General features: G+C 39.1%; 1 protein-coding gene across 1 annotated transcript; it reads left to right on the top strand.

Moving 5' to 3' along the window:
• Nucleotides 1–559: 559 nt before the first annotated feature.
• pcolce2b (procollagen C-endopeptidase enhancer 2b) lies at nucleotides 560–27,959 on the top strand. Its single transcript, XM_022662712.2, has 9 exons — nucleotides 560–782; nucleotides 1,153–1,261; nucleotides 3,827–4,082; nucleotides 12,334–12,458; nucleotides 13,597–13,733; nucleotides 15,118–15,281; nucleotides 21,881–21,964; nucleotides 24,816–24,983; nucleotides 26,449–27,959. Exons 1-9 carry the CDS (start codon nucleotides 712–714, stop codon nucleotides 26,577–26,579), a joined length of 1,245 nt encoding a protein of 414 aa, XP_022518433.2. The 5' UTR covers nucleotides 560–711; the 3' UTR covers nucleotides 26,580–27,959.

The following is a 27,959-nucleotide window of genomic DNA, read 5'->3' as shown; positions in this document are numbered from 1 at the left end:
TATCGCTAGCATGGTACACCTGTTGGGAGCATCGGGTAAAAGTGCTGTATTTCAGAACACAGGTTGGCTCGAGGTTCGACATAAGTTTGTAGTTGTTATCATGTTACACTACACCCCAAGTCTATGCTGGTCAAGCAACTATACCAGCTTGATCGCCATGGTCTGACATTTCACTCTAGTGAACCAATCCACTACAAAACCAACTCTTAAAGCGCCACTAAACCGTAAATCATATTTTTTCCATTAATAGCTAAAATATGTTCCTTTGAAGTAATAAAACATACCAGTTCAGCTTGGAGTTTTCATAAACATTGCTGCTGCAGCTTAGCCAATCAGCTCTCCCTCCTGCCCTGCCTCTAAACCCATACATCACCCAGTGCCCCTCCCAAATTATCACTCCCATTTTTTAGCTGTTTTCAAATTTGAGCTTAAGGTGGAGTCAGCTAAAAGCAAGGGGTGTAGGGCCCCTCAAACAACTGAATTAATCAAAAAATGTGCCTACAGGGGGCGGGGAAATGCATAATGGGCGTGGTCTCTCACTCCGCCCCTTCACGCCTCTCTCGCAGGTTTGGGAGGCAAAAAAGGGGGGCAGCCTCTCGCGCTGCTGTGCCTCCCCTCAGCGCAGCACAGACGTGCCATTCATCCCTTCATCCTCCGGGCTCTGCGCTCGCGCTCCAGCCTCGCTCCAACTTCAGCCAGTTGTGCGCAAACATGCGGAGAATGTGCAGCGTGCTGCTGTGCGCGTGCGCCGTGCTGCTGCTCGCTGGCGATGCACGGGCGAGGTGAGTTGCGCGTGCTGCTGTGTTTAAATGATTTCAGTGTTTTTACAGCAGGAACGCGCGAGGTTTCAGCTGCAGTGCTTCCAAAACGGTGCAGACACACCGGCGGCGCGCGCTGCTCCGGTGACTCCAGCAGCAGCACTGCGGCGCGTGCAGCTTTTTTTTTTATTATCATTGTTCAATAGTGAAAAGGTGCATTAGTGTAATTACTGTCTATGGCATGGGTGCAGACAGAGTGGCAAGTGCAGCTGTTGCATTGCATTATATTTTACTGAATGGCACTGCTCTGAGTTGCATTGAATGGCATTGCACATAATTGCATTCAGTTGCATTGCACGAGCGTCTCGTCTTACCGTGCATTACATTTCCGCAGACCGAATTTTGCATGTGGAGGAAATGTGACCGGGGATTCGGGAGTTATCGGCAGCCAAGGCTATCCTGGAGTCTACCCACCCAACACCAAATGTGTGTGGAGAATTACAGTAAGTGTGTTTTTTTCTCTGTATATACCAGAATGTGTTTCCATTCCACCTTAAATAGCACCTTAAATAACACAGCATTCACATTCACAGGTGGAATAATAAAAAAAAAATCGTCACATACTGCTGGAAGAGCTCTGTCTATGTCTCTATGTCTAGTGTAGTGTGTGATGCCTAGCAAGAAACAACTTAGAAACCACCTGGGATGCCATGTCAACAACTTAGCAATACCTTAGACACATGACCACATGGCATACCATAGCAACCACCTATCAGCACCCACTTGGCAACACCATAGCAACCACAACTACCTGTAACCTTTACCTTTTTTTTTTTTTTTTTTTTTTTTTACAACCGATGTTTTTTTTTTTCATTCCACCTTAAATATCATTGCATTTACATTCACATGTCCCATTTAGTGTGGAATTTAGCACTTAACTTCTACACACGTGTTGCAATAAGTATAAATTTCTGCATGTTTTGTTAAAAGACTCTCTGTACCCTGTAAAACCATTTAGCAACTGCATAGGAACCACCTGAGATACCACTGCAACCACTTTTCCATTCCACCTCAAATAACACATGATTTAGATTTAAATGGTTGCAATTAGGAGCACATTGTTGCAATTTGTTGTATTTTTAAGCTGTCCACAGTGTTGCCATGAAGGGGCACATCTAGCGTCCATTTAGCAACACCATAGCAACCACCTGGGATACCATAGCAACCATTTAGAAATGCCATAATCATTTTAACATTCGACCTTAAATAGCACAGCAGTTACATTCAAATATGTTTTTTAAGGTGGAATATGGAGCTAACTTCTGCACACATTTTGCAGTAATTAAGAATTTTAATTATCATGTTTAGCTCTATCTATATGTATCTATCTCAGTGGTGTTTGATGCGCAGCAGAATCTCCCCCTGTAATTGGAGTGTGTGGTATTTGGCTGTTGTCCACAGTGATGCCCTGAGGGCTGCTTTAGACTCTGCTGTGCATATTAGAACATGTTGGCATCTCAGCTGTGTTTGATGAGCAGTTTTTTAAGCTTAGCCTCTTATGTTTTATGAGCCTTTATGAGTTTTAGCTTAACTTATGCCAAGTTTTAAAGTGATTGACGTGTAGTTTTAGTCATTTAAGGCCGTCTGCTCTGGGCTAGGTCTCAGGGCAGGGTTTTACAGTGGGTCCAGAATGGTTTACTACTGTGTTATAAACAGTCTTTCCAGGGTTTTTGTTTAGTAAAGGCAGCAGTTATACTGTATATAGAACTCCTTGGTGTAAACACTTCTAGAAACAGTTAACTCTAGGAATAGCTTGCATGGTTAAGTGGTGCTTTTCAATGATGGAAAATCTTTTGTATATAGTCCTTAAAAGAACATTTGTAAAAATTGGGCCTGTGACAGTAATTATTATTATTATCAATTATCGTTGTATCGAGTTATCGTTCAATATTGTTCAACCTTAATATTACAATAAATGCACCAAAATAATTTTTGTAGAAGAATCCAACTGGGGTACCATGTCAACCACTTAGCAATTGGGGTGAATAATATGACCTTGAAATAATATCACAATATTTCATTGTTATTTGTGTGATAATAATACTTTTGGTGATATGACAGAACACTAAATAAAAAAATATCAAGAATACACTGCTGCAACAAAATGAAAATCTTAAATAAAATTTAATGTTATTATTGCATATGATATGATATGGCACACCCCTTATTGATATATATATAAAAAATACAAGAATTTTATCAGATTTGTAACAGAAAGTCATGATACTAATAATGCACTGCAGATATCTCCATACATCCAGGATTTAAGTAAAATAAATGATATGATGGACAGATATTTGAATTTGTCTCTAGTAGATATACAGTATAATGGAAACTCGTTCAATATCATCCAACCTCAAAATTACAATAAATGCACCGAAATAAAATTTTAGCCAGAACGGAAACCGAAAGAATTGGTAATTTAAGGCCAAATATTGAACATAATTTTCATTAATTGTTATTAATTTTGTTTCTTTATTATTATTGCTATATTTTCCAAAGGGTCCCTCATTCCACTCTGGTTGCGAATTAAACTCATCATCATTTTTATCATCATTTAATTATTATGTTTTTGAACTTATTCTATTTTAAGTGTAATAATTTCGGTTGCTGAATATTTGGTGCATCCCTAAATAATACCTATTGTTATGTTTTTGATGATGGGATGGCTTTTAAATAACAATAAAGAACAATAAAGTTCTGCCCTTTAACAGAAATAGCCAATCAGCTTGCTGGTTGTTCTGAGAGCAGAGGAGGGTCAGCTATGGAGATCTGCGCAAGTGCAGCAGTTATAATTAATAATGAGTTTTGTGCATTATTGAGCTAAATGCTACAAACTGTTCATTAGGTTCTTATTAGATTTTATCAGTGATTTAATATATGTTTTTGAAATGTTAATCTGAACTTTGGTTTCCAGTATTTCTTTTAGTATTTCCCCATTCAAATTTCCACACATATTTAATCTAGTAAATCTGTGTAACCCCAGCTCTAATATCTGGCTCTCGCAGGTCCCGGAGGGTAAGGTGGTGGTCCTCTCCTTCCGTTTCCTCGATCTGGAAAGTGATAATCTCTGCCGGTACGATTATGTGGATGTTTACAGTGGGCATGTCAGCGGGCAGCGCCTGGGCCGTTTCTGTGGTACGTTTAGGCCGGGCGCCCTCGTCTCCGCAGGCAACAAGATGCTCGTTCAGATGGTGTCTGATGCCAACACAGCCGGAAGCGGCTTCCTGGCAGTCTTCTCCGCCGCCAACCCTCACGAGCGAGGTGAGTAAAGATGGTTTAAGGTTCTTAAATCTTGAGGTTTTAGAAGTGGTTTGCCTGATTAACTGATTAACTTTAGTATTAATCTACAATGAATAGAAACTTTAAATAATAATTTTTACTGGTAATGGATTTTTTTCAGTATTTCATTGAGTCACAAGATGTCCATAATTTAGCATTTCAAGATATTAGTAATGCATTGCATTCTATTGGGGATTTTTGGAATACATAGCATTTTGAATGTAGATTTTTATGGTAGTGGTTTTCAGTATGGTGTAGTTGGTGTGGCACAGTGGATAACACCACTACCTGCCAGTGAGCTACATCATGTGGCAGACTGGGGTTCAATTCCTGATCTGTGTGACTGGGTGCTGTGCTACACCAATTAGAGTCCTTGGGCAAGAGCCGTCACTTCTAACAATACATTGCTTTCTGTAATAGGAATAACCGTAGGTGTAAGTCACTCTGGATAAGAGCATCAGCTAAATGCCATTAATGTAATGTAAATATGAATGAGAAATTGACTTTGAGTGTCCAGTATTGACATAAATAATAATGATCAGATATAATCTGCATTTGGTAGATGTGTAACGGGAATTGATAACAGTGTAGATTTCCCTTTTGTATTAAGCATACACAGCTCTGGAAAAAAATAAGAGACCACTTAAAAATGATAAGTTTCTTTGATTTTACCAAATTGAAAACATCTGGAATATAATCAAGAGGAAGATGGATGATCAAAAGCCATCAAACCAAACTGAACCCCTTGATTTTTTGCACCGGGAGTGCATTAAGCATAAAGTTATCCAAAAGCAGTGTGTAAGACTGGTGGAGGAGAACATGCCAAGATCAAGCATGAAAACTGTGAATAAAAACAGGGTTATTTCACCAAATATTGATTTCTCCGAACATTTCCTGCAAATACAGTGCCCTCCATAATTATTGGCACCCCTGGTTAAGATGTGTTCTTTAGCTTCTCATAAATTGAGTTTTGTTCAAAATAATATAGGATAGGGCTGCCACAAACGATTATTTTTATAGTCGACTAATCACCGATTATTTTTTATGATTAGTCGACTAATCAGATCATACGTTAATTGAATATAAAACACAGTTTATCACAATAGAATGCAGCTGCTATTATACAACCAACATTAGATTTCAGCTATATGCTAACTAAAAATAAAAACAATTAAAATCATAGTTCATTAAACCTTTAATGAAATATGCAGCTTGTTGTAACAGACAATTATAATAATTTTAGCAGCTAAATAGCAATTTAGCTTCTTCGTCATTTAATCAGCCACAACATACCTCCTTTTCAGGTGCTCGTGCATCGCGGTTGTGCTGCCGAGGAAGGCAAGTTCTTCATTGCAGATATTGCATTGCACGCGTTTCACTTTTATTTTCTTGGTGATCCCACACTTTTGAGTTCTGTAGCGGGGTAGCCATGAAACCAGAGCCTGTCTGTATAATGTCCTGAGATGTCGTCCACTACCTACCCCGGTTTCCACTACTGCGCATGTGCGTCCAGGACAGAAAGGCAGTCGCAGCAGTTTGGAGAGAAAAACAAAGAAAAAAAAAAAAAACGACTAATCGACTATTAAATTAGTCGTCGACTATTTTAATAGTCGACATAATCGTGACTAGTCGACTAATCGTGGCAGCCCTAATATAGGACCACGATGGACAAAAAGAGTAAAATACAACCTTTAACTCAAGTGAATTTATTCAGTAGGAAAAAAATCCCACATTAAGAAATAATTATTTAACATCAAATCATGTGTGCCACAATTATTAGCACCCCTGATGTTAATACTTTGTACAACCCCCTTTTGCCAACAAAACAGCACCTAATCTTCTCCTGTAATGTTTCACAAGATGGGAGAATACAGAAAGAGGGATCTTTGACCAGTCCTCTTTGCACATTCTCTCTAAATCATCCAACGACCTGGGTCCTCTCCTCTGCACTCTCCTTTTCAGCTCACCCCACAGGTTCTCAATGGGGTTGAGGTCTGGGGACTGAGATGGCCATGGGAGGAGCTTGATTCTGTGTGCGGTGAACCATTTCTGTGTAGATTTGGCCACATGTTTAGGGTCATTATCTTGCTGAAAGACCCAGTGACGACCCATCTTCAGCTTTCGGGCAGAAGCCACCAGATTTTGTTTTAAAATGTCCTGGTATTTTAGAGCATTCATGATGCCATGCACCCTAACAAGGTTCCCAGGGCCTTTAGAAGAGAAACAGGCCCACAGCATCACTGATCCCCCGCCGTATTTCACAGTGGGCATGAGGTGCTTTTCTGCATACTCAGCTCTTGTGTTACGCCAGACCCACTTAGAGCATTTGTTGCCAAAAAGCTCTATCTTTGTTTCATCTGACCAAAGCACACGGTCCCAGTTGAAGTCATAGTACCGCTTAGCAAACTCCAAACGTTTGCGTTTATGATTGTGAGTGAGAAATGGTTTCTTCCGTGCATGCCTCCCAAACAGCTTGTTGGCATGTAGATAGCGCCTGATGGTTGTTTTGGAGACTTTGTGACCCCAAGAAGCTACCATTTGTTGCAATTCTGTAACAGTGAGCTTTGGAGAACTTTTTATTTCTCTTATCATCCTCCTCACTGTGCGTGGTGGCAAAATAAACTTGCGTCCTCGTCCAGGCTTGTTTACCACTGTTCCAGTTGTTTTAAACTTCTTAATAATTCCTCTGACAGTAGATATGGACAGGTGTAGGCGAGTAGCGATTTTCTTGTAGCCATTGCCTGACTTGTGAAGGTCAACACACATCTGCCTCACTTGAATGGTATGTTCCTTTGTCTTTCCCATGTTGAAGATAAATGGCCTCTGTGTCACGTCATATTTATACCCCAGGGAAACAGGAAGTTGTGAATTACTAATTAAATGTTCCTACATACTCTGATCAACTTCGTAAACTACTGTAGAAGTGACAGAAATACTTTTATTAAATTTATTTCCTAAGAATTGTTAGGGGTGCCAATAATTGTGGAACAGGTGATTTTATGAAGAGTAATTATTTCTTAGTCAGGGATTTTATTTCCCCCTTAAAATTTACTTGAGTTAAAGGTTGGACTTTACTTTTTTTTCCCATCGTGGTCCTATATTATTTTGAACAAAACTCAATTTATGAGAAGCTAAAGAACACATCTTAACCAGGGGTGCCAATAATTATGGAGGGCACTGTAAATGCTCTAAATGACAATATTTTTTTTTGGAATTTGGGAGAAATGTTGTCTGTAGTTTATAGAATAAAACAACGATGTTCATTTTACTCAAACATAAACCTATAAATAGCAAAATCTGAGAAACTGATTCAGAAACTGAAGTGATCTCTTATTTTTTTCCAAAGCTGTATATACATATTATACAGAAACTTTGCAAATTCTAAAGATTTCACAAACTTCTATTTTGCCCTGAGGTTAAGAATCTGATACTCTATAGCTGCTCATCTAGAGTGTAATCAGTGAGTCTACAGACTGAGGCCATCTAACTGAGAGCCCTTTAACCTCTAGCTGCTCCAGGAGAGCTCATGTCCTTTGAGTTTAAAGAGCTAAAGAGAGAAAAAGAGTGAAAAATAGACAGTGAACATAAACTGGGATTCCTGAAGTGCAGAGGCGAGTGAACGCTGGGTTTTGCCTGCGCTTGTTAAACGTGACGGGGTTTTCTCTGGGGGCTCTTTTCCCCCGCTGTGGATTTCTCAGTATGACGTGGAATTTCTCACAGACGTCTGTGTTCTTTTCCAGCATTTCAGGCTCTCAGAGCTCCTCTCTCTTATAAAGAGTGACAGGACGTCTGCTACTAGACTGCTGGAATTTTAATGGTTAGGTCCCCCCCAACCATTAGGCTGCAATCTGCACTGCATGGGAGTAGCTGAGTCAAAACAACAACACGTTACTGTGAGACCAGCTACTCTTCCTGTTACTTTCCACATGGTGTTCGTACATTTTTACAGTAGTTAAAATATCGTGCCGTTAGATCTGGCACCATGATTATATTCATCAACTTATTGTACAGTATATACAGCTCTGGAAAAAAAAATAAGAGACCACTTAAAAAATATTAATGAGTTTCTTTGATTTTACCAAATTGAAAACCTCTGGAATATAATCAAGAAGAAGATGGATGATCACAAGCCATCAAACCACCAAACTGAACTGCTTGAATTTTTGCACCAGGAGTAAAGCAGCATGAAGTTATCCAAAAGCAGTGTGTAAGACTGGTGGAGGAGAACATGATGCCAAGATCCCCAAAATATTGATTTCTAAACTCTTTATTATAACTTTATTAAAATTAACTTGTTTTCTTTGCATTATTCTGAAAGCTCTGCATCTTTTTGTTATTTCAGCCATTTCTCATTTTCTGCAAATAAATGCTCTAAATCACAATATTTTTATTTGGAATTTGGGAGAAATGTTGTCTGTAGTTTATAGAATAAAACAACAATGTTCATTTTACTCAAACATAAACCTATAAATAGCAAAACTAGAGAAACTGATTCAGAAACTGAAGTGGTCTCTTCATTTTTTCCAGAGATGTATGTAGATGTGACATCAATAATGTTTTCCAAATTCAGTATACATCAGTATACTAAATTATTAATAAAGCTCATCAGGGTGCATTAAACATCTGTTTTGACAGTCAAATAACTTTTAATTTAATTACTAAAATGAATAATGAGTTTGCACTCAGTTGAATAAAGAACTAAATGTATGCAGCTGTCAGCTTTTACATTTAGCTTAAATTGTTTAATTAATTTTTTTACTAACAGAGAAGAAAATACAAGTAAATACCTTATTAACATATTTACTAATAAACTAAACAAAAAACTAAAAATACCCATGTACATGTAAATGTAAAACAGTAATTTTAGCTTTTATTTAAAATATTATTTTTTTTGCTTTGTGTGTATCAGTGACATTTATTTTGACAGGGTCTGTTTTTAAAGTAGAGGTTATCGTCTATATAACTGTATTCCATGCTGTTATGGCTAAACTTTGGTGCTTTTGGTTGGTATTGGATATTAACTTTTATTTAAACTATTAATTAGGGCCCTATCTTACACTCTGCACAAGGTGTATCACAATGCTCATTACTATCTTACACCCTGCCAACAATTTATTTTCGCACCTTCCGCCTGCATCGTTTAAATAGCAACAGTGCTTGTGAATATATCTACACTGATTGGCGTTGTGATCTGGAAATGTGGTGTGTTCAGGTAAATTGCTGAACAACATTGCTATCTCGGCAGTAGAAAACACAGGTGAGCCACTGACTGAATATCTTGGCAGGAAATTGTCAAAACAGGCGTGTCCCGAACGCTACTACACCCCCAATTGTTACACACACATGGACACACAACAGTGAACAAACCCATAGTGCATGCACGTTGGCAGCTATGCAAGCTTTTACATCAACAATAAACAGAATAAATGAGCGGGTCAAAGTTAAACACGTACAGGTAGCTGCGCCCCTTGAAATAGCAATGCACCAAAGTCAGAGCGCACCTGGCTCTTAAAGGTAATGCCAAGTGACACACTGATTAAGAGAATTAGTACATGCCTTTTGCACATTTTGAGCCGCACAAGGTGTACTTTTCCTGTCGTTACAATAGCAAAGACACACTGACACGCCTGAAATCAAGCTGCACGGTGCACGGTTGATGGCTTGCATTTTTAATTTTTCCCATTGTCCTTCATCTAGCACTCCCATTAAGAGTATCTGAGTCACCATAACACTTCGCTTCAAATGACTTTAACTATAAATTAAAAAATACAGCCTCTAATTAAGGAAATTCATCTTGTTTAAGGTGGAAATGTGCTCATACCACTTGTAATATCATATAACTATAGAAAACGATTGCCAGTGCCATTAGTTTAAGGATGCTTTGACACCTACCCTGGTCTTTAGATCTATAGACATTTTAGTTTGGTCCAAACCAAAATAGCATAATGTGAAAAGTGCCACGAACCACTGAACCACAGTCTAGACAAAAAGACATTTTAACAATGTGTTTACAATGTGGAGACACTTTATTTGGATGAATCACTCATTTAGACCAATTATAGGAAGCTGAAGCAGGCTATCATCACCCATTAACCCATAAAAAAAAGAATAACTGGTGCTGTGCCAAACTCTGACTTCCATTTTTTTCCATGCAGGCATCTTACTGCAGTAAAGGTGCAACAGATTATTCTGGTGATTCTGTACCTACTGTAACTGTAGATTAACCGTAGATGCTGTTATGCTCCTTCTGCTATGTAACATGTGTGACTTTGAAGGCAATACACTGGTGTCAGATGCACGCTTTTGTAAAAATTATGTTCTTTAGTGTGCAGAGTCATTAAACTGCAGTGTGAAACCCAAACTAACCAGATTAGATGTATAAAAAAAATATAGTAACAAACACACAGGGCTCTATCGTACACCCTGTGCAAGGTGTATGGGGGGAATGGCAAGTGATACACTGATTGGTTTATTATTTCACGTTACAACCAAAAAAACACACATGGTAAATTAAGAGAATTAGTAAATGCATACATTTTGCATGTTTTGAGCTGCTCAATGATTATTTTTTGCACCCTTACGATACCTTAACACCCTAAATCCAGCTGTGCGATACACAATTGACCAACACTCTATAGATCGCTAAAGTAGGGCCCATGGTCTTGATTCAGCCTCTGGTCTGGACTTTCAGGTGTTAAAATACCCCAAAGTACCCCATGCAAAAAGTGCCACATGCAGGTTTGAGGGCTATGAACTCCCCCAGTATTGAGCTGTGGAGGAGTGGAACTGTGTTTTCTAGAATGATGCTGGTTTATCAAGAATTTGTTGGGCTGAAGGCAATCTGGCACAGCAGTGTTCCAACATATGGTGCAAAACCTTCCCAGAAGAGTACAGACTGTTACTGGATCAAAGTGGGACAAAGCCCCTATTAATACATATGATTTATAAAGAAACTCTGGATGTGCAGATGATCAGATCATGGCTTTCTTATACACTACATGTTTTTTTCTGAAATCAAGGGTTTTAAAAAGAGTAAGTCTCTCTCCTGTTAAGATAAGGCTTTTTCTTAGACTTTGGACCACTGCTTTACGTACTTGTTTGCACTCAGCAAGAAGACCATCAGGTCATCAGGTCAAGTTTGAATGTTGATGGACCAATGACCAATAATGGACCAACACAGCAGATGACATTCCTCTCTAAACCATCACTGATCATCAGTAAATTTTACATTTCATTTGTAAATCAAGGGAGCAGAGTCTGGAGGAAGAGTGGAGAGACACACAGTCCAAACTGCTTGACGTCTAGTGTGAAGTTTCCACCAATAAGTGATGGTTTAAAGGAGAGACATGTCATCTGCTGGTGTTGATCCACTGTGTTTTATTATCAAGTCTAAAGTCAGTGCAGTGGTGACAACTTTTATGGAGATGCGACTTTCATTTTCCAGCAGGATTTGGTACACTGGCCACACTTCCAAAAGAACCAATTGGTCTTATTTAATATTCTTATTTTCTGAGACGCTGATTTTTCACTTAGTTTCACATTCTGAACTGAATTACTGAAATAAAGTAATATCATTTTTCAATGATATTCTATGGTTTTGAGAGCACTAGTATGTGTATATGCACATATATTGAAGTCATAGTAAAATCCTACTGAAAAAAAAGTCCTTGTTTTTCTAAAACCAGTAGAAACCCTGTTTTTGCGTCTGTACTCTGGACCTGCTGCAGCTGAATAAGAGCAGTGTTTACTTTAACTGCTCTAAACGCTCTGAGTGAGTGCTCATCTACGTGGGTCTACAATTGGGCATGACTCAAGTGTATCCAAGGACAGCCCGGGATCTGCAGATGAAAGCGTCCCGTGAGTTTTGGGAGCGTTTGGAGCGTGTGTGGGTACTGGCTTCATGCCACTCTGATGTCTAATAACATCTCCTGCATGTGGTCTCTCTCTCTCTCTCTCTCTCTCTCTCTCTCTCTCTCTTTCAGCAGCGTGTTTCTGCAGACCACCGCGTGGATGCACATGTCCTACAGTTGCTTATTTTCCTCCAGAGCTCGGGGAAGTGCTCATTTAAAGCCTGCAAATGACAGACTCGCTATTATAAACATGCACGCTTGTAATTAGGACGGGGTGATCTCATGTATAAATCCTGTTATACTAGTTTAGCTTTCATAGTTCGCTCTTGTGAAGCTGGCGTGGCTTTGAAGTTGCAGAGTTACAGTAGGCTGGTGTTTTGCAGGGGATCAGTACTGCGGAGGAAGACTGGTGAAGCCGTCTGGATCTTTCAAAACTCCCAACTGGCCAGAGAAAGACTATCCAGCAGGAGTCACGTGCTCCTGGCACATCATCGCACCCAAGAACCAGGTTTCTTTTACTTTCTGTATCCCAATATCCCACAAATCCTTTAAGTTATAGTACATACAACAGAGAGAGATAACAGCACAGCAGGTGAAATAGCATGATGGATAATAGCATTGGGGCAAAATATATATATATATATATATATATATATATATATATATATATATATAGTGTGATACAGCTCTGGAAAAAGAGCTCACTTCAGTTTCTGAATCAGTTTCTCTGATTTTGCTATTTATAGGTTTATGTTTGAATAAAATTAACAATATTGTTTTAATCTATAAACTACAAACAACATTTCTCACAAATTCCAAAAAAAAGTCATTTAGGGCATTTATTTGCAGAAAATGAGCAATGCCTGAAATACCAAAAAAGATGCAGAGCTTTCAGACATGCAACAAATAATGCAAAGAAAACAAGTTCATATTCATAAAGTTTTAAGAAAGAGTTCAGAAATCAATATTTGGTGGAATAACCCCTGGTTTTTAATCTCAGTTTTTATGCATCTTGGCACGTTCTCCTCCACCAGTCTTACACACTGCTTTTGGATAACTTTGTGCCACTTGGTTTGATGGCTTGTGATCATCCATCTTCCTTGGTAAAATTAAGGAAAAAGATCATCATTAAGTGGTCTCTTTTTTTTTTCCAGAGCTGTATAAGAATCACAACTAGTAAAAGTCTCTTAGCTAAATGTAGCTATCCCAATCCACCTTAAATGGTGTAGCAGTTACATTCTTTTACCTGAGATTTTTGCTTGATTTAAGGTGGATTGAGGAAATAGCTAACTTTATCTACCAATCACATAGAAAATTTAGCTTATATTTTACAAGCTCAGCGATACATTTTCTAAACTTTATCGCTCTTCTTCTATCATAAAAGAAGTGTCCTTTTTCATGTATTTTATTTTGAAGAATGACATATTGGGGTTTTAAAAGGTTGTCCTATTTCTTAAGGTGAGGATTTATACCACTTCCCCTTGTATCTCAGGGTTACAATTAAAACACGAGCTTTAGCTGCCACTCCTGGGCTCTTAAGCCAGGTCCTTAACCCTCTCTGCTCCAGGGATGCTGTAATAACACTGACTCTGTTCTCTAGCCACAGATTTTTAACCTGTAACTAAATATGTTTTCCATTTTCACAGATTATAGAGGTGAAATTTGAGAAGTTTGATGTCGAACGAGATAACTACTGTCGCTACGACTACGTAGCTATTTTTAACGGAGGGGAAATCAACGATGCCAAGAGAATCGGGAAATACTGCGGAGACTCTCCTCCAGCGTAAGTGACAAACTTAACAAACACTTTTACCGTTTGTGTTGGACACAGATTGAATTTGGCCCTCTGACTTTAACACATCTGTGAGGTAAACACACACTTGTAACATTTAAACCACAATATGACTGAATTTTAGCAGCTAAATTATTTATTTATTTATGCAGCTTGTGTTTTATGTTAAGCAGCACTAGTTGAGGTTTTAAACAAGATTATATTTATATATCATATATTATATATTATATATTATTATATAATTATATATTATATTATATATTATTATATATATTATATATTATATATCAAGTAGCACATGCGCTTGTAAAATTAGTGTATTGACCCTAATAGCGGTGTGACCAAAAGTCTGCACTGACATGCAAACTTACAGAATTGTAGAGTATTAGATGCTTAAAAAATTAAAAAATGAAAACTTAAAAAAGTTTTAGGCACCTATGAAAGTAAAAAAAAAAAATATCTGGAAAGTAAGTGTTTATTAGCTCAGTAAAACTATAGTATTACAATAAATACAAACAGCAGTTTTACAAAAGTAGTGGTTTTACATCACTATGTTCATTAAAACATCTCCAAATGACCTGGTTTGGTTAATCTGAGTTTAATCATATTAAATCAAGTAAGCTGCTGATGGAAATGAACACATGCACACACTGGCTGAAGGCATCTAGGATCAATGAGAAATTCTTTTTTTTTACTGTATTTATGTTTATTTGCATATGTTTATGTATGTGGTGCTTTTTTTGGGTAAAACATTTGTATTGCTGAGATAAATATATTTAAATAATCTGCTTAGGTGCCTCAAACCTTTGCAAAGTACTGTATATAAATAAAGAGACCACTTCAGTTTCTAAATCAGTTTCTCTGATAGGTTTATGTTTAAGTAAAATGAACATTTTTTATTGTTGTTTTATTCTACAAACTATGGACAACATTTTTTCCCAAATTCCAAATAAAAATATTGTAATTTAGAGCATTTATTTGCAGAAAATAAGAAATAGCTGAAACAACAAAAAAGATGCAGAGCTTTCAGACCTCAAATAATGCAAAGAAAACAAGTTCATATCTTTTAAAAAGTTTTAGGAGTTCAGAAATCAATATTTGGTGGAATAACTGTGGTTGTTTTTTAATTACAGTTTTCAGGCATCTTGGCATCATGTTCTCCTCCACCAGTCTTACACACTGCTTTTGGATAACTTTATGCCTTTACACTCCTGGAGCAACAATTCAAGCAGTTCAGTTTGGTTTGATGGCTTGTGGTCATCCATCTTCCTCTTGATTATATTCCAGAGGCTTTCTATGTGGTAAAATCAAAGAAACTCAACATTTTTAAGTGGTCTCTTATTTTATTTTTTAAATGTGTGTGTGTGTGTTTTAGGCCAGTGTTCTCTGAAGGAAATCAGCTCTTCATTCAGTTCCTCTCAGATTTGAGTCTGACAGCAGACGGCTTTATCGGGCACTACAAATTCAGACCCAAGAAGTTCCCAACCACCACCATCCCCCCAACCACCACCACACAGCCCACCACCACCAGACCCATCCGTGAGTACCAGAGCGTGTGCAGCTGTGTTTATTTGGAAGCAGAGTGGAGCAGGGTGAGGGATTAAATTGAATAAGAGTTTAATTTTACTGCTGCTGAAGAGGGAGCAGCGTGGATCTGGAGGTGACTGACAGACTGGTCTGGCTGGGTCTGGCTCCTGTGCTTGAGTTTTTACTCGTGGCATGATGTCAGAGTGTGTGTGTGTGTGTGTGTGTGTACACACACAGCAGATGTGCAGGCACACTGGCCATGTGTTTGGCTCTGTTTCATGTTTCGTGTGATGTAGTGGGCTGGAGATTTATTGTGGAGTGAGTGTGTAGTCGAGTAACTTCTGGAATTCTGGAACTTCTGGCGAAGACGTGGGAGTTCCCTCTAGACTCAGTCTGAAAGCAAGGGGGCGGGACATGACTGGAAACGTACCTGGACATCATGTACTAAAATAAAGATTTCCATTAGAGTCTGTTTTAACATTTCTTTCTCTACGCTAGGCCTGTCACAATAATTACATTATCGACTTATCGTTTAATAAATGAACATGACCTCAATTATTTTCATAATCATGAAAAATGCACTTACTTTGTGCGGAAGCACAGAGAGACACTGACACACGGAGTGAGTTAACTTAAAACGTACCTTTATCAGGAAAAATGCCCTCCATTAACACCAAAAACAAACTTAAAGAAACATAGTAACAACCAAGTGTGGCTCTATTTGCTTAACTTTAGTGTCTTAGGTTTATGTTTCCTTAGCCTGAGGTAGGGTCTTTATGCCGGTTCAACGCGATCCAGCTGGGACAGACCGGGGCTGCACATTTTGGTGTGGGGCAGACCCACTGTTCCCCTGCCTCCTCGCTTCACAATGTGTGTATGTGTGTCTTTAAAAGAGTTATTTCCTTTGCTATGATATTATGTTATCATTTTATTAGTGCCAAATTAGTGGTCTAAAAAAATGCCAACAATATCGTTTATCGCAATAATTTCTGGGACAAAATATCGTTTGCAAAAAATTGTTATTGTGAGAGGCCTACTTTAAGCCTGTCACATGAACGAAATATAGTCACAGAAATAATCGTCACAGTAAATTATAATAAGAATATACTAGTGAATCTCAAAAAAATAGACTTTAATAGAAAATTTACTTTATTTCAGTAATTCAATTCAAAATGTGAATCACAGAGTGATCTATTTTAAAAGTTTATCTCTTTTCTTTTATTGTTGATGATTATGGCTTACAGCCAATAAAAAACCCAAAACCAGTGTCTCAGAAAATTAGAATATTATATAAGACCAATTGGTACTTTTGGCAGTGTGGGCAGTGTGCCAAGTCCTGCTGGAAAATAAAAGTTGTCAGCAGAGGGAAGCATGAAGTGCTGTAAGATTTTTTGACTTTGGACTTCATATAACACAGTGGATCAACACCAGCAGATGACATGTCTCTCCAAACCATCACTGATTGGTGGAAACTTCACACTAGACCTCAAGCAGTTTGGACTGTGTGTCTCTCCACTCTTCCTCCAGACTCTGCTCCCTTGATTTACAAATGAAATGTAAAATTTACTGATGATCAGTGATGGTTTGTAGAGTCAGGTCATCTGCTGGTGTTGATCCACTGTGTTTTATTATCAAGTCTAAAGTCAGTGCAGTGTTTTCCCAGAAAATCTTAGACTTTTCTTGGTAAGATTTCTTTAAAATAACCAATCATAAAGTCTTAAAATGAGTGAAATAAGACTTGAATCAAACAAAAATTAAAGACACAAGATTTAGAATAAATTGACTGGTGACTTTTTGTGCTTATTTTGAGTTCAAATTACTTAAAATAAGGTTAAAATCTAAGTAAAACTGATTATGGACTAATGATTAAAGACAAATTATTTCTGAAATAAGCAATATAGTCGCACACTAATAATGCTTACTTAATTCTTTCAAATTAATTATGATACTAATTTGAAGGCATGTTGCTTGACTCTAACAGCAGCCTTTTGCTTGGTTTTGTGTTTATGCTTTTGTTGTCTAACAGAAGAGTTGTGAGAATGTGCAGCCAGGAGATATAATGGAAGCCACAAAAGGGAGTGTTGGTAGCTATTGGTAGTTTAAATACTGTGTCAGACTTGCATAAACCTTGTATTTGATAGAACTCATTGCTGTTTCTAAATTTTCGGTTTCTGAATATTCATTGCATTCCTAACTGCAGCCCAATATAAGTAGAAACAAACTTTAGACAGAAGATTTATGGAATGACAAGCAAAATAGACTTTCTTTATTTTTGCTGGACTCAGGTCTCAGCCAGTCCAGTCTGTGCTGCTTCCATCAATGATGTCATCTCCAACCAAATGCTACAGATAAGCTTTACAGTCAATAAGACAGGGAAACTATTGAGACAGTGGTATCATTTATCAAACCAGCAGGTCCAGCCATCCAGTCAGCCCAAGTGTCTGGAAAGAATTTGAAGTGAGATATTGTACTTCACATGAACGTTTAACTGTAGCTTGAAAAATACTATTGTAAATTCAGTATTTAAACACAACCTGCAAAACTCTTTATACCTAACATAACTTCTGCTGATACAGTACCCTCCAAAAGTATTGGAACAGTGAAGTCAAGCCATTTAATTCTGCTGTAGGCTGAAAACAAAGATTAATATAATAAAATATAATTTTAGCTTTTATTTCCAGGTTTTTACATTTAGATCTGAAACACAGTTCAAAAGATTCAGCACACATTTTACTTATGAGCAAAAATATTGAAACATGATTTTTAGGTGTGTATAAACAGCTTTCAGATTCAGATTTGGGTTTTATCTCTGCAGATTTTACATTTATAGTTGAAAAACAGAGAGCTATGAGAGTCTATGTGTGAAAAATCAAGCAACTGTGAAGCTGAGAGAAGATAGAAAATCAATCATCAGAGCCAATAGAGCACACATATTGTCCACAGCCAGAACAACTGTTTGGAATGTCCTGAAGAAGAAAGTCGTCACTGGTGTACTAAGTGACAGATGGTGAACCGGCAGACCAAGGAAAAGCACGGCAGTTGATAAAACAGAAACATTGTGAGTTCTGTAAAGAAAACCCCTAAAACAACTGTTAGATGCATCAGTTACAACCTCCAGAGGGCAGGAGTGAAGATATCACAATCTACTGTTCACAAAAAAAGACTTCATGAACAAAAGTGCAGATGAAAACCAATAATTAACAATAAGAATAGGAAGATCAGGCTGGAATTGACCAAGAAGTACAGAGACTAAAGCCTGTGGACTGATTATGGACTGATGAGACAAATATTAACCACCTTTACCAATGGAAAGACTAAAGTGTGGAAATATAAAGAATCTGCTCATAGTTCCAAACTTCTCTCAGTTCATCTGTGAAACACAGTGGAGGTAGTATCATGGCTCAGGCTTGCATGGCTTATTCTGGGATGGGTTCAAGTCAAGTCAAGTCAAGTCAAGTAGTTTTTATTGTCAATACTGCATATGTACAGGACATACAGAGAATTGAAATTACGTTACTCTCCTTCCCAATTTTACAGCAAGTACAGATAATAGATATAATAAAGGAGAATGGGAGACACTATGTGTACAATACAGCAGGGACACAAATAGACATACATGAGACAAAAACAAGGTGCAGTGGTGTGGGGGAGGAATAGATATATAAATATAAGTAAATAAGTAAAAATAGATATATAATTATAATATAAAAGAGTGGGAGACACTATATGTTCAATACAGCAAGACACAATAAACATACGTAAGACAATAGTGCAATATTGATGGTGATTGAGATGGAATGACAGTAAAAATAGTAAATAACAGTAGTGCAAATACGGTATATGGTATATAGCTTAAGGCAGGTAAAGTGAATGGGTGCGTAAGTCCTTAAAGTTCACAGTTTAATTAAGTGGAATTAAAGTGTGTATTGACAGTGCAAGTATAGCAGTAGTGCAGGTGTTGTGTAGTGCAAGTCCGTTTGGAAGGGACCAGTACTTTGTGCATTGTAGTGCAGAGTTTCAGTACTTTATTAGTGGGGGGGTCAGGATGCTGAGTGAGTGTGTGCTGGGGGCAGGATTGGGATGGGGGGTAGAGCAGGAAGAGAGTTCAGCATCCTCACAGCCTGATGGATGGGGCTGTCTCGCAGTCTGCTGGTCCTCGCCCCGAGACTCCGCAGTCTCCTCCCTGATGGCAGCAGGCTGAAGAAGCTGTGTAGTGGGTGAGAGGGATCTCCTGCCAGACGGAGGGCTTTCCGTGTGAGGCGGGAGCTGTACAAGTCCTGAAGGGAGGGGAGAGAGGTGCCAACAATCTTCTCAGCTGCTCTCACGATGCGCTGGAGGGTCCTGCGGCAGGATGCTGTGCAGGCCCCGTACCACACGGTGAAACAGCTGGTCAGTATGCTCTCGATGGCCCCTCTGTAGAAGGTGGTCATGATGGGGGTGGGGGCTCCAGCTCTTCTCAGCTTGCGGAGAAAGTAGAGACGCTGATTTGCCTTCCTGGCCAGTGACGCTGAGTTGGTGCTCCAGGAGAGGTCCTCTGTGACGTGCACACCCAGGAACTTGGTGCTGCTCACCCTCTCCACAGCAGTTCCGTTGATGAACAGAGGGGTGTGCAGTGTGTGAGTTCTCCTGAAGTCCACAACAATCTCCTTGGTCTTCTCTGTGTTCAGAGAGAGATTGTTGTGTTTGCACCAGGAGGCCAGGCGGCTCACCTCGCTCCTGTAGTGTGACTCATCGTTGTTGCTGATGAGACCCACCTCCGTCGTGTCATCCGCAAACTTGACGAAGAGGTTGGAGGTGTGTGCTGGTGTGCAATCGTGGGTCAGCAGAGTGAACAGAAGGGGGTTCAGCACACATCCTTGGGGAGCCCCTGTGTTCAGTGTGGTGATGCTGGATGTGCTGCTGCCAACCCGCACTGCCTGTGGTCTTCCAGTCAGGAAGTCTAACAGCCAGTTGCACAGTGAAGTGCTCAGCCCCAGACTGTCCAGTTTGTGTATGAGCTGTTGGCGGACGATTGTGTTGAATGCTGAGCTGAAGTCAACAAACAGCATTCTGACGTAGGTGTTCTTCTTGTCTAGGTGTGTGAGGGCTGAGTGGAGAACAGTGGAGATGGAGATCCTCTGTGTGTAGTAAAGACCTGGTCCAATATGTTGTTTCCCCTGGTTGGAAAGTCTATGTGTTTAAAAAGTCCAGAAAACACACTCTTTGGGTCTGCATGGTTGAAATCTCCAGCCAGAATGAGAAAAGCATCTGGGTACGCTGTCTGCTGTTCACTGATGTACTGGTACAGTTCATTCAGTGCATCACTCCTCACGCTGTTGTTGGAGGTCGGAGGGATGTAAACAGCAGCGATCAGCACGGCGGAGAAATCTCTCCGTAGATAGAACGGACGGCACTTGATAATCATCAGTTCCACTACTGGTGAGCAGTGTTTACAGACCACAACAACGTTCCGACACCAAGCATCGCTGATGTAAACACAGAGCCCGCCGCCGCGGCTCTTACCTCCGTCAGCTAGCGCGCGGTCCGCCCGATAGCATGTTAGCCGCTCCAGCTGAACGGCGTGGTACGGGACGCTGTTGTTGAGCCAGGTTTCGGTGAAAACATAAACACAACAGTCTCTCACGGTCTTCTGAGTTGACTGAAGTAAGCGGATGTAATCCAGTTTATTGTCCAGAGAGCGTACATTGGCCAAAAGTACGGTGGGGATAGCTGGCTTGTGTGGGCTAGCCGCTAGCCTCGCTCGGATACCCCCGCGCTTACCCCGTTTCTGCCTTCTTGCCTGCCGCCTGTGGCGCTTCCATTGTGGGCGAGCTGCAGCGGTGGGGGTCGGTGGGGGTGCGGGTGTCCGGAGCACGCCGCAGACTCGCAGTTCTTCTCGGAGTCCGCGGTTTGGACGGGGGGAGTGCACGCGCCGCCATCTTGGATCAGTTCATTAATCTTTATTGATATTTAATGACATTAGAAGTCTACAGAAACACTTTGAATGTCAGTTTAAAGAAAGATGAAACCAAACTGATCAGAAGATCCTTCATCATAAAGCAAGATAATGATCTAAATCACACTGCAGCCTGGAAAAACATCACAGGAGAAGAATGCAGAAGGTTAGTGATGTTAGTGGATCACAGACATGATTCAGTTACTGCAAGAGACGGATTTACAACTAAATATTAAGTCTAATTCACTTTAAATCACTTTAATCTTATCGTTTATCTTTTTCTCATAAGAAAAATGTGTGGTTTCAGAAACAAGGTTTAATCTTCTGAACTGTGCATCAGATCCAGAGGTAAATATCTGAAAATAAAAAAATATATATGTTGATCTTTTGTTTCATATTCTTCTTTTAATGTCTCAAAACCCCTAAATGTTCTCTACAGTAGAAATGCCTCACTGTTCCAATACAATTGGAAGGGAATATATGTGAAAAAGACTCAGACTTTAGAAGTTTTGGCCTTAAACTCTTCAGGGGGTTTGGAGGCTGCAGAAGTGTGAAGTTTAGTATTCATACTGGGTATGCAGTGTAATTTATTCCGAATGACGGGGAAGCACAGAGCAGAACATTGCTGAAGGCTTGTTTTAGAAGACTGATGCTATCTCTGCTTTTGCCTCTCCAGCTTTTAAGTATTCTGCAGCGCTGTGTCAACAAAAATGCAAGAGGAAAGGAACCCCTGAGAGCCATTACTGTTCCAGCAACTTTGGTAAGAGAAGAGCACTGCAGATTTTACTTTCTTGAACTTACATACAACTCCGCAAAAAAATGAAGAGACCACTTTAAAATGATCAGTTTCTCTGATTTTGCTATTTATAGGTTTATGTTTGAGTAAAATGAACATTGTTGTTTTATTCTATAAACTACAGACAACATTTCTCCCAAATTCCAAATAAAAATATTGTCATTTAAAGCATTTATTTAAAGGAGAAATTATTAAAATAATTAGAAAAAGGAAACAAGTTCATATTCATAAAGTTTTAAGAGTCCAGAAATCAATATTTGATGGAATAACCCTACTTTTTTAATCACATTTTTCATGCATCTTGGCATGTTCTCCTCCACCAGTCTTACACACTGCTTTTGGATAACTTTATGCCTTTACTCCTGGTGCAAAACTCAAGCAGTTTAGCTTTGTTTTGTTGTTTGTCTTGTGACCATCCATCTTCCTCTTGATTACATTCCAGAGGTTTTCAATGGGTTGCCAGGACTACAGACAGCTGTACTTGTCTGTGTACAATTTGGTGGAGGAGGGATTATTATGGTGTTTTTTTTTTTTTTTTTTAAGGAAGTGAGCTCGGCCCCTTAGTTCCTGTTCCATGCTTCAAGCTCCCATGCTTTTCATTCATCTCGGCATCATGCTGTCCTCCACCAGTCTTACACACTGCTTTTGGATAACTTTATGCTGCTTTACTCCTGGTCAAAATTCAAGCAGTTCAGTTTGGTTTGATGGTTTGTGATCATCCATCTTCCTCGTGATTATATTCCAGAGGTTTTTAATTTGGTGAAATCAAAGAAACTCATCATTTCTAAGTGGTCTCTTATTTTTTTCAGAGATGTATAGTGTAGTTGTATGTCAGTTGAAAGAACTGAAATGTCATTATTCAAAGATACCAAGATAAATACAGCTTTAAACAAAGTTTCAAAGTGTCCCAGACCATTTAACACACAGTGTGAGATACTGAGCACAAAGTTTAAATGGCCAAAAACTGGAAAATCTTTCCCAGAATCCCAGTTTTCCCCAACAAGAGTGTGTTTTCATGTGTGTGTCTTTGCGGCGCTATCTTGGGCCAGCCGGTTTGTTTCAGCGTGTGTGTGAAAAGCGTCGTTCAGTGCTGTTTGCTGTGCTGCACAGTGGATTTGTGTGTGGGACACAGTTCTCTCAGTGCCTGAGCACTGCAGTGGACGCTAGGCAAACTGTGTGTGTAAATGGAGGTGTTGATTTAGCGCAGCCATGCGGTCTCATTCACCACTCCCCCGAAAAACAGCTCCGTAATGCTGGTATCCCGGGGCTGTTTATAAAGCCAGGCAGATATTTCATTCTCATTTCTCCTGCAGTTTACTTGGATTTGCATATGGAAAAGCTCGCTGGTCAGGGGAGGCCAGAAACCCGGCTGGACAAACGCAAACGACACCGGTGGAAATTTACGGCCCTATCCTGCCAAGTCTGTTACATCACACTGTTTAACGAGGAAGATTAACAGCAGGACACAAAAAATCCACCTCACTGCTGTTAGGATACCAGTTGTTAAAAGTACAAGGCAGATTTGATCACATTTAATCCAGCAACAAATGTTTTAATATTATAATATTTAATTTATAATATTAAAATTAACTTGAGAATAAAGTAATTGAAGCAGATGTTTTGAAAGAGACTTGGAATATGAAAAGAATTGTTTAAAATTCCAGTGTCTTGAAAATATTAGTGAAATCTAGGAAACTTGTAGCTTTTAAGCAACAGCAACCACATATTTCAGCAACTGATTTGATATGGTAAGATACACAGCCATACACGATACAACTAATGAAGAAATAGTTTGATTAATAAAACATAATAGAAATAGAAAAAAAACCCTGTAGAGATGAGAACTAAAAGTTAAGTTAGATAAATAAAACCATTAAACCGAAATATTAAGAAGCAGAGGATCTAAATCAAAGTGTGCATCACTCAATCAAGGAAGCAATAAGGATATAGTAAAATGTTGTGCTAGTGTACAAAAGTGAATGTGAAGTTGTTGTGCGGGAATAAAAACAAGCTGAAATGAAATAGGAGTAACGAGGCTATTTTTAAAATGTAAGGAGTAGAAATTAAAGATCAAAGTAAAGAAAAGTCGTCTGAAAAAGAAATACTTCAGTAAGGATAACCAACATTTCTACTTAAGTAAGATCATAAAGTATTTGTACTTAATTGTTATTTAAAAAATAGTTACTTGACACTAGCTAATTAATTAGCACATTAATTAGCACTGATATAAATATAAGTTAATTTTGTCAATCCAACACTGATTTTTGTATTTTATTTAAATACCCACTATTACACTATTAAAAGCTTAGGCTTAAGGAGAAGTGTGATTTAATTGCGATTAACCACAGAATGTAATTGTGATTACTCCAAGTACTTTTTAATCGATTAACACAACTATTAGCACATAAAACTGAAGACTCTGTGACACTTTTTCATTCCGGCAATTCTGGTCACACCATGGATAAACGACACGCTCTCTGTCTTGCTGATGTCTATAACACTATTTTTACAGTTCTACCCCATTTTGCACTAGTAGTTCATTCACTAGTTCATTCATCTACTGTTTACGTATCTTTTGCACTGCTAAATTTAAATTATTATATAACTGTGTGTTTGCACTTTCTGTATGGCTGACATCAGTTATCCTCACATTATGCACATCTATCTATCTATCTATCTATCTATCTAAAAATAGATAAATGAGTAAATAAATAATGTAGTTTGTACAGTATTTGTACAAATAAACTCACTGTTATGCTAATATCTTGAACTTTCTTAATAGTACCGTAAGTCTGTGTCTCTGTTTTTTTTCCAGTCATCACAGGAACGGTGATCACTGCTGCGATGCGCGGGGGAAGCATGTACGCCACTGTCTCCATTATCAACGTCTATAAAGAGGGCAGTCTGGCCATCCAACAGGCCGGCAAAACCATGAGCACCAAGATCGTCATCCTGTGCAAGAAATGCCCTTCAGTCAGAAGAGGTGAGTGTTTCAGTACCAGCTGACTGTGGGTTACAGTGTACAGTATTTCACTGATCATTGTAACTGGGGCTCTGAGAGATACTAACTCAGGAATACAGGAAGCATGGCTCTTATTGCTCATAGAAATAGTAGTTTGTTACAGTCCTAATTATGACTGGTTTAGAGAATGTTCAGATAATGCTTTTTCAGAGTCTTGTGTAGGATTTCACTGTCATTAATGGAGCAATTTGACCTAAAAAAACACTACTTAAGCCTTTTTTTACGTTTTTAAACCCAGTTTGTGTGAAGAGCCCATAAAAAAGACGACGTACACAACTGACCAATCAGGACAGAGCCTCACTCAGTTTAGGCATTATTTTCTGTATTAATAAATAGTAGTTTATAGTATTAGCATGTCATGCTTCCATGCTTGTCAGTAAAATGCTGCTTCTAATTCTTTTTAACCATAAAAAAGTTACAAAATAATACTGTATTTAAAGTCATATCAATAATTTCAGTCTTCCTTTATCAAACCCTTTGACAGCTATTGTGCCTTCAGTGCACAGTTCAATTTCTTTGTGCTCCAACTCTACCTCTTCACAGAACAACTGATGCTCTCAAACACATCAAGAGACAAGAAATTCAAGTAATTAACTCTTGATGAGTTCAGCACAGCTGTTAACCGAAAGCCTGAATTCCAGGTGACTCTACCTCATAAAACTCACTGAGAAAATCCAGCTATGATGTGCAAAACTGTCTATTCTAAGCACAATATAAATATGTATGTAGAGTATCTCACAAAAGTTAATACACCCCTCACATTTTTGTACATTTTTTATTTTATGTTTCAATGGGACAACTCTGAAGATATGTCATTTTGATACAATGTAAAGTAGTCAGTGTACAGCTACAGTATAACAGCACAGCGCTGTCTCTGTATCTGTGTGAGTGACAGGCTGCTGCTGCCTGAGAAGCCCAAATGGGGGAGCAGGAGTAAACATGAGGTAACCGCATGGTCTTCATCCACATGGTTGGGCGTGGGCACGTGTGGAAAGCTGTGCACCTCAGTCCAGCACAGTTTTGCAGTGCAGATATTTCCAGTTACAGCTGGATTCACACTTTTAATCCCAGAAAAATGCTCTTATTCACCTTTTAAAAATACGGCTTGCAGGTAGGGGCGGGGCTGGTGACATCATGGGCCCTGCATTATTTAATATCGCAATATATATATAGTCAAAAAAGAACATTTGCAATGTAAAATTTTTCCAATATCGTGCAGCCCTACTGAAAAATGGATTTAATGTATTTAAATCAGCTAACAAGCTTAGAAGAGGTTAGTATGAATAATATTCAACCTCCATATGTTTGTATAATGGTATATAAACATATGGAACGGCAGTAAATTGATGTACTGATGGAAGGCCCACCCTGAATGTCTCTGCCGATCCGCCACTGCATTCAGGCTCTTTGTGTGTGATGTCACTAGGCTTGAACTACATCTTCATGGGCCAGACGGACGAGGAGGGCCGCGGGATGATCGCCCCCCACCACTTCGTCACGGCCTTCAAAGCCAAGAACCAGAGAGCGTTCAACGCCCTGAAGACCAAGAGGTGCTGAGCTCCGATTCCATCCGTTCCCATCCTGAAACTCAAGCTTTACACCTCGCTTCATGCAGCTGTGATCAAGAACCTCCACCACCTCCTGCGAGTGGCGTCCACCATACGGTTTAAATCTGGACCTGTCCGCGTCTGATGAAGTGTGGAGGGGTAACGGGGATGGTGTGGAGAGAGATGGATGCTGGGAATGAAAGACGTGTCTGTGCTGGGAATGTTAGAATATCAGTTTAAGGGGGGTGAGGATTGAGTCACTTTAGACCACCAGCAGGGTCCACAATAATAATAAACGTTTGGAGACAACCGAAGGCCAGACTGTTCAGACTGTTCACAAGCACCCAGTGTTCTCACTGCTAAAATACGGCAATGTCTTGGCAAGCGGAGTCAGTCTTTAAATGGTAAATTAACTCTACAACAAACTTATTCCAACATACTTTAATCATTTCACACAGTCTTTCTGTTGCAGGCCTTTTCTACAACCAGCTTTTGGGTAATTCTTTTGTAGTCACCTTTATGAAATGTCTATAAGACTAAGAATATAAGAATAAGAATAATTATTATTATGCATAGAAAAGTGAAATATTCTGCATTTTTTTCTTTAATTTAGCAAAACTGTATGATAGTACATATTAGTCTACATATTATACGTACAATTTAATAATATACATACAATCATGTCAATTTAAAGGAGAAGTCTGGTGTGAAATGTACTCTGGTGTGAAAGCCACCCCAGCATTCTGAAATACAGCACTTTTTTTTTTTTTATTATTTTATTTCAAATTTTTCCCATTTTCTCCCCAGTTTACACGGCCAATTATCCAACCCCCTCATTAGGACTCCCCCTATCACTAGTGATGCCCCAACACACCAGGAGGGTGAAGACTAGCACATGCCTCCTCCGATACATGTGAAGTCAGCCAGCGATTCTTTTCGAGCTGCTGCTGATGCAGCATTACCAAGCAGCAACACAGCACGTTCGGAGGAAAGCGCAGCGGTTCGGCTCCGATACATCAGCTCACAGACGCCCTGTGCTGCAGACATCACCCTAGGAGTGATGTGGGGAGAGAGCTCCATCTACCCACCCAGAGGGAGCAGGGCCAATTTTGCTCCCTCTGAGCGCCGGCAGCTTGATGGCAAAGGACCACCCGGCGCCCGAAATACAGCACTTTTAGCCGCCAATGCTCCCAACAGGCTTACAATGCCAGAGATAGGGGCATAAATTTAACCATGCAAATAAATCATTTTATCATTTTTACACCATTAACAAACTCAAAGTAGCTCCACACTTCTTTGGTAGAATTCTAAGGACCCTGCTATTTAAAACAATGCACTGAGAGCTTTGAAAGTGAACAGGTAGTTTACAAAAAACAAAAAACTGTTCACA

The sequence above is a fragment of the Astyanax mexicanus genome, chromosome 6 (assembly GCF_023375975.1).
Source record: "Astyanax mexicanus isolate ESR-SI-001 chromosome 6, AstMex3_surface, whole genome shotgun sequence".
Taxonomy (NCBI): domain Eukaryota; kingdom Metazoa; phylum Chordata; class Actinopteri; order Characiformes; family Acestrorhamphidae; genus Astyanax; species Astyanax mexicanus.
Note: the sequence above shows the minus strand (reverse complement) of the source record. Positions and strands in the feature narration are given on the sequence as shown.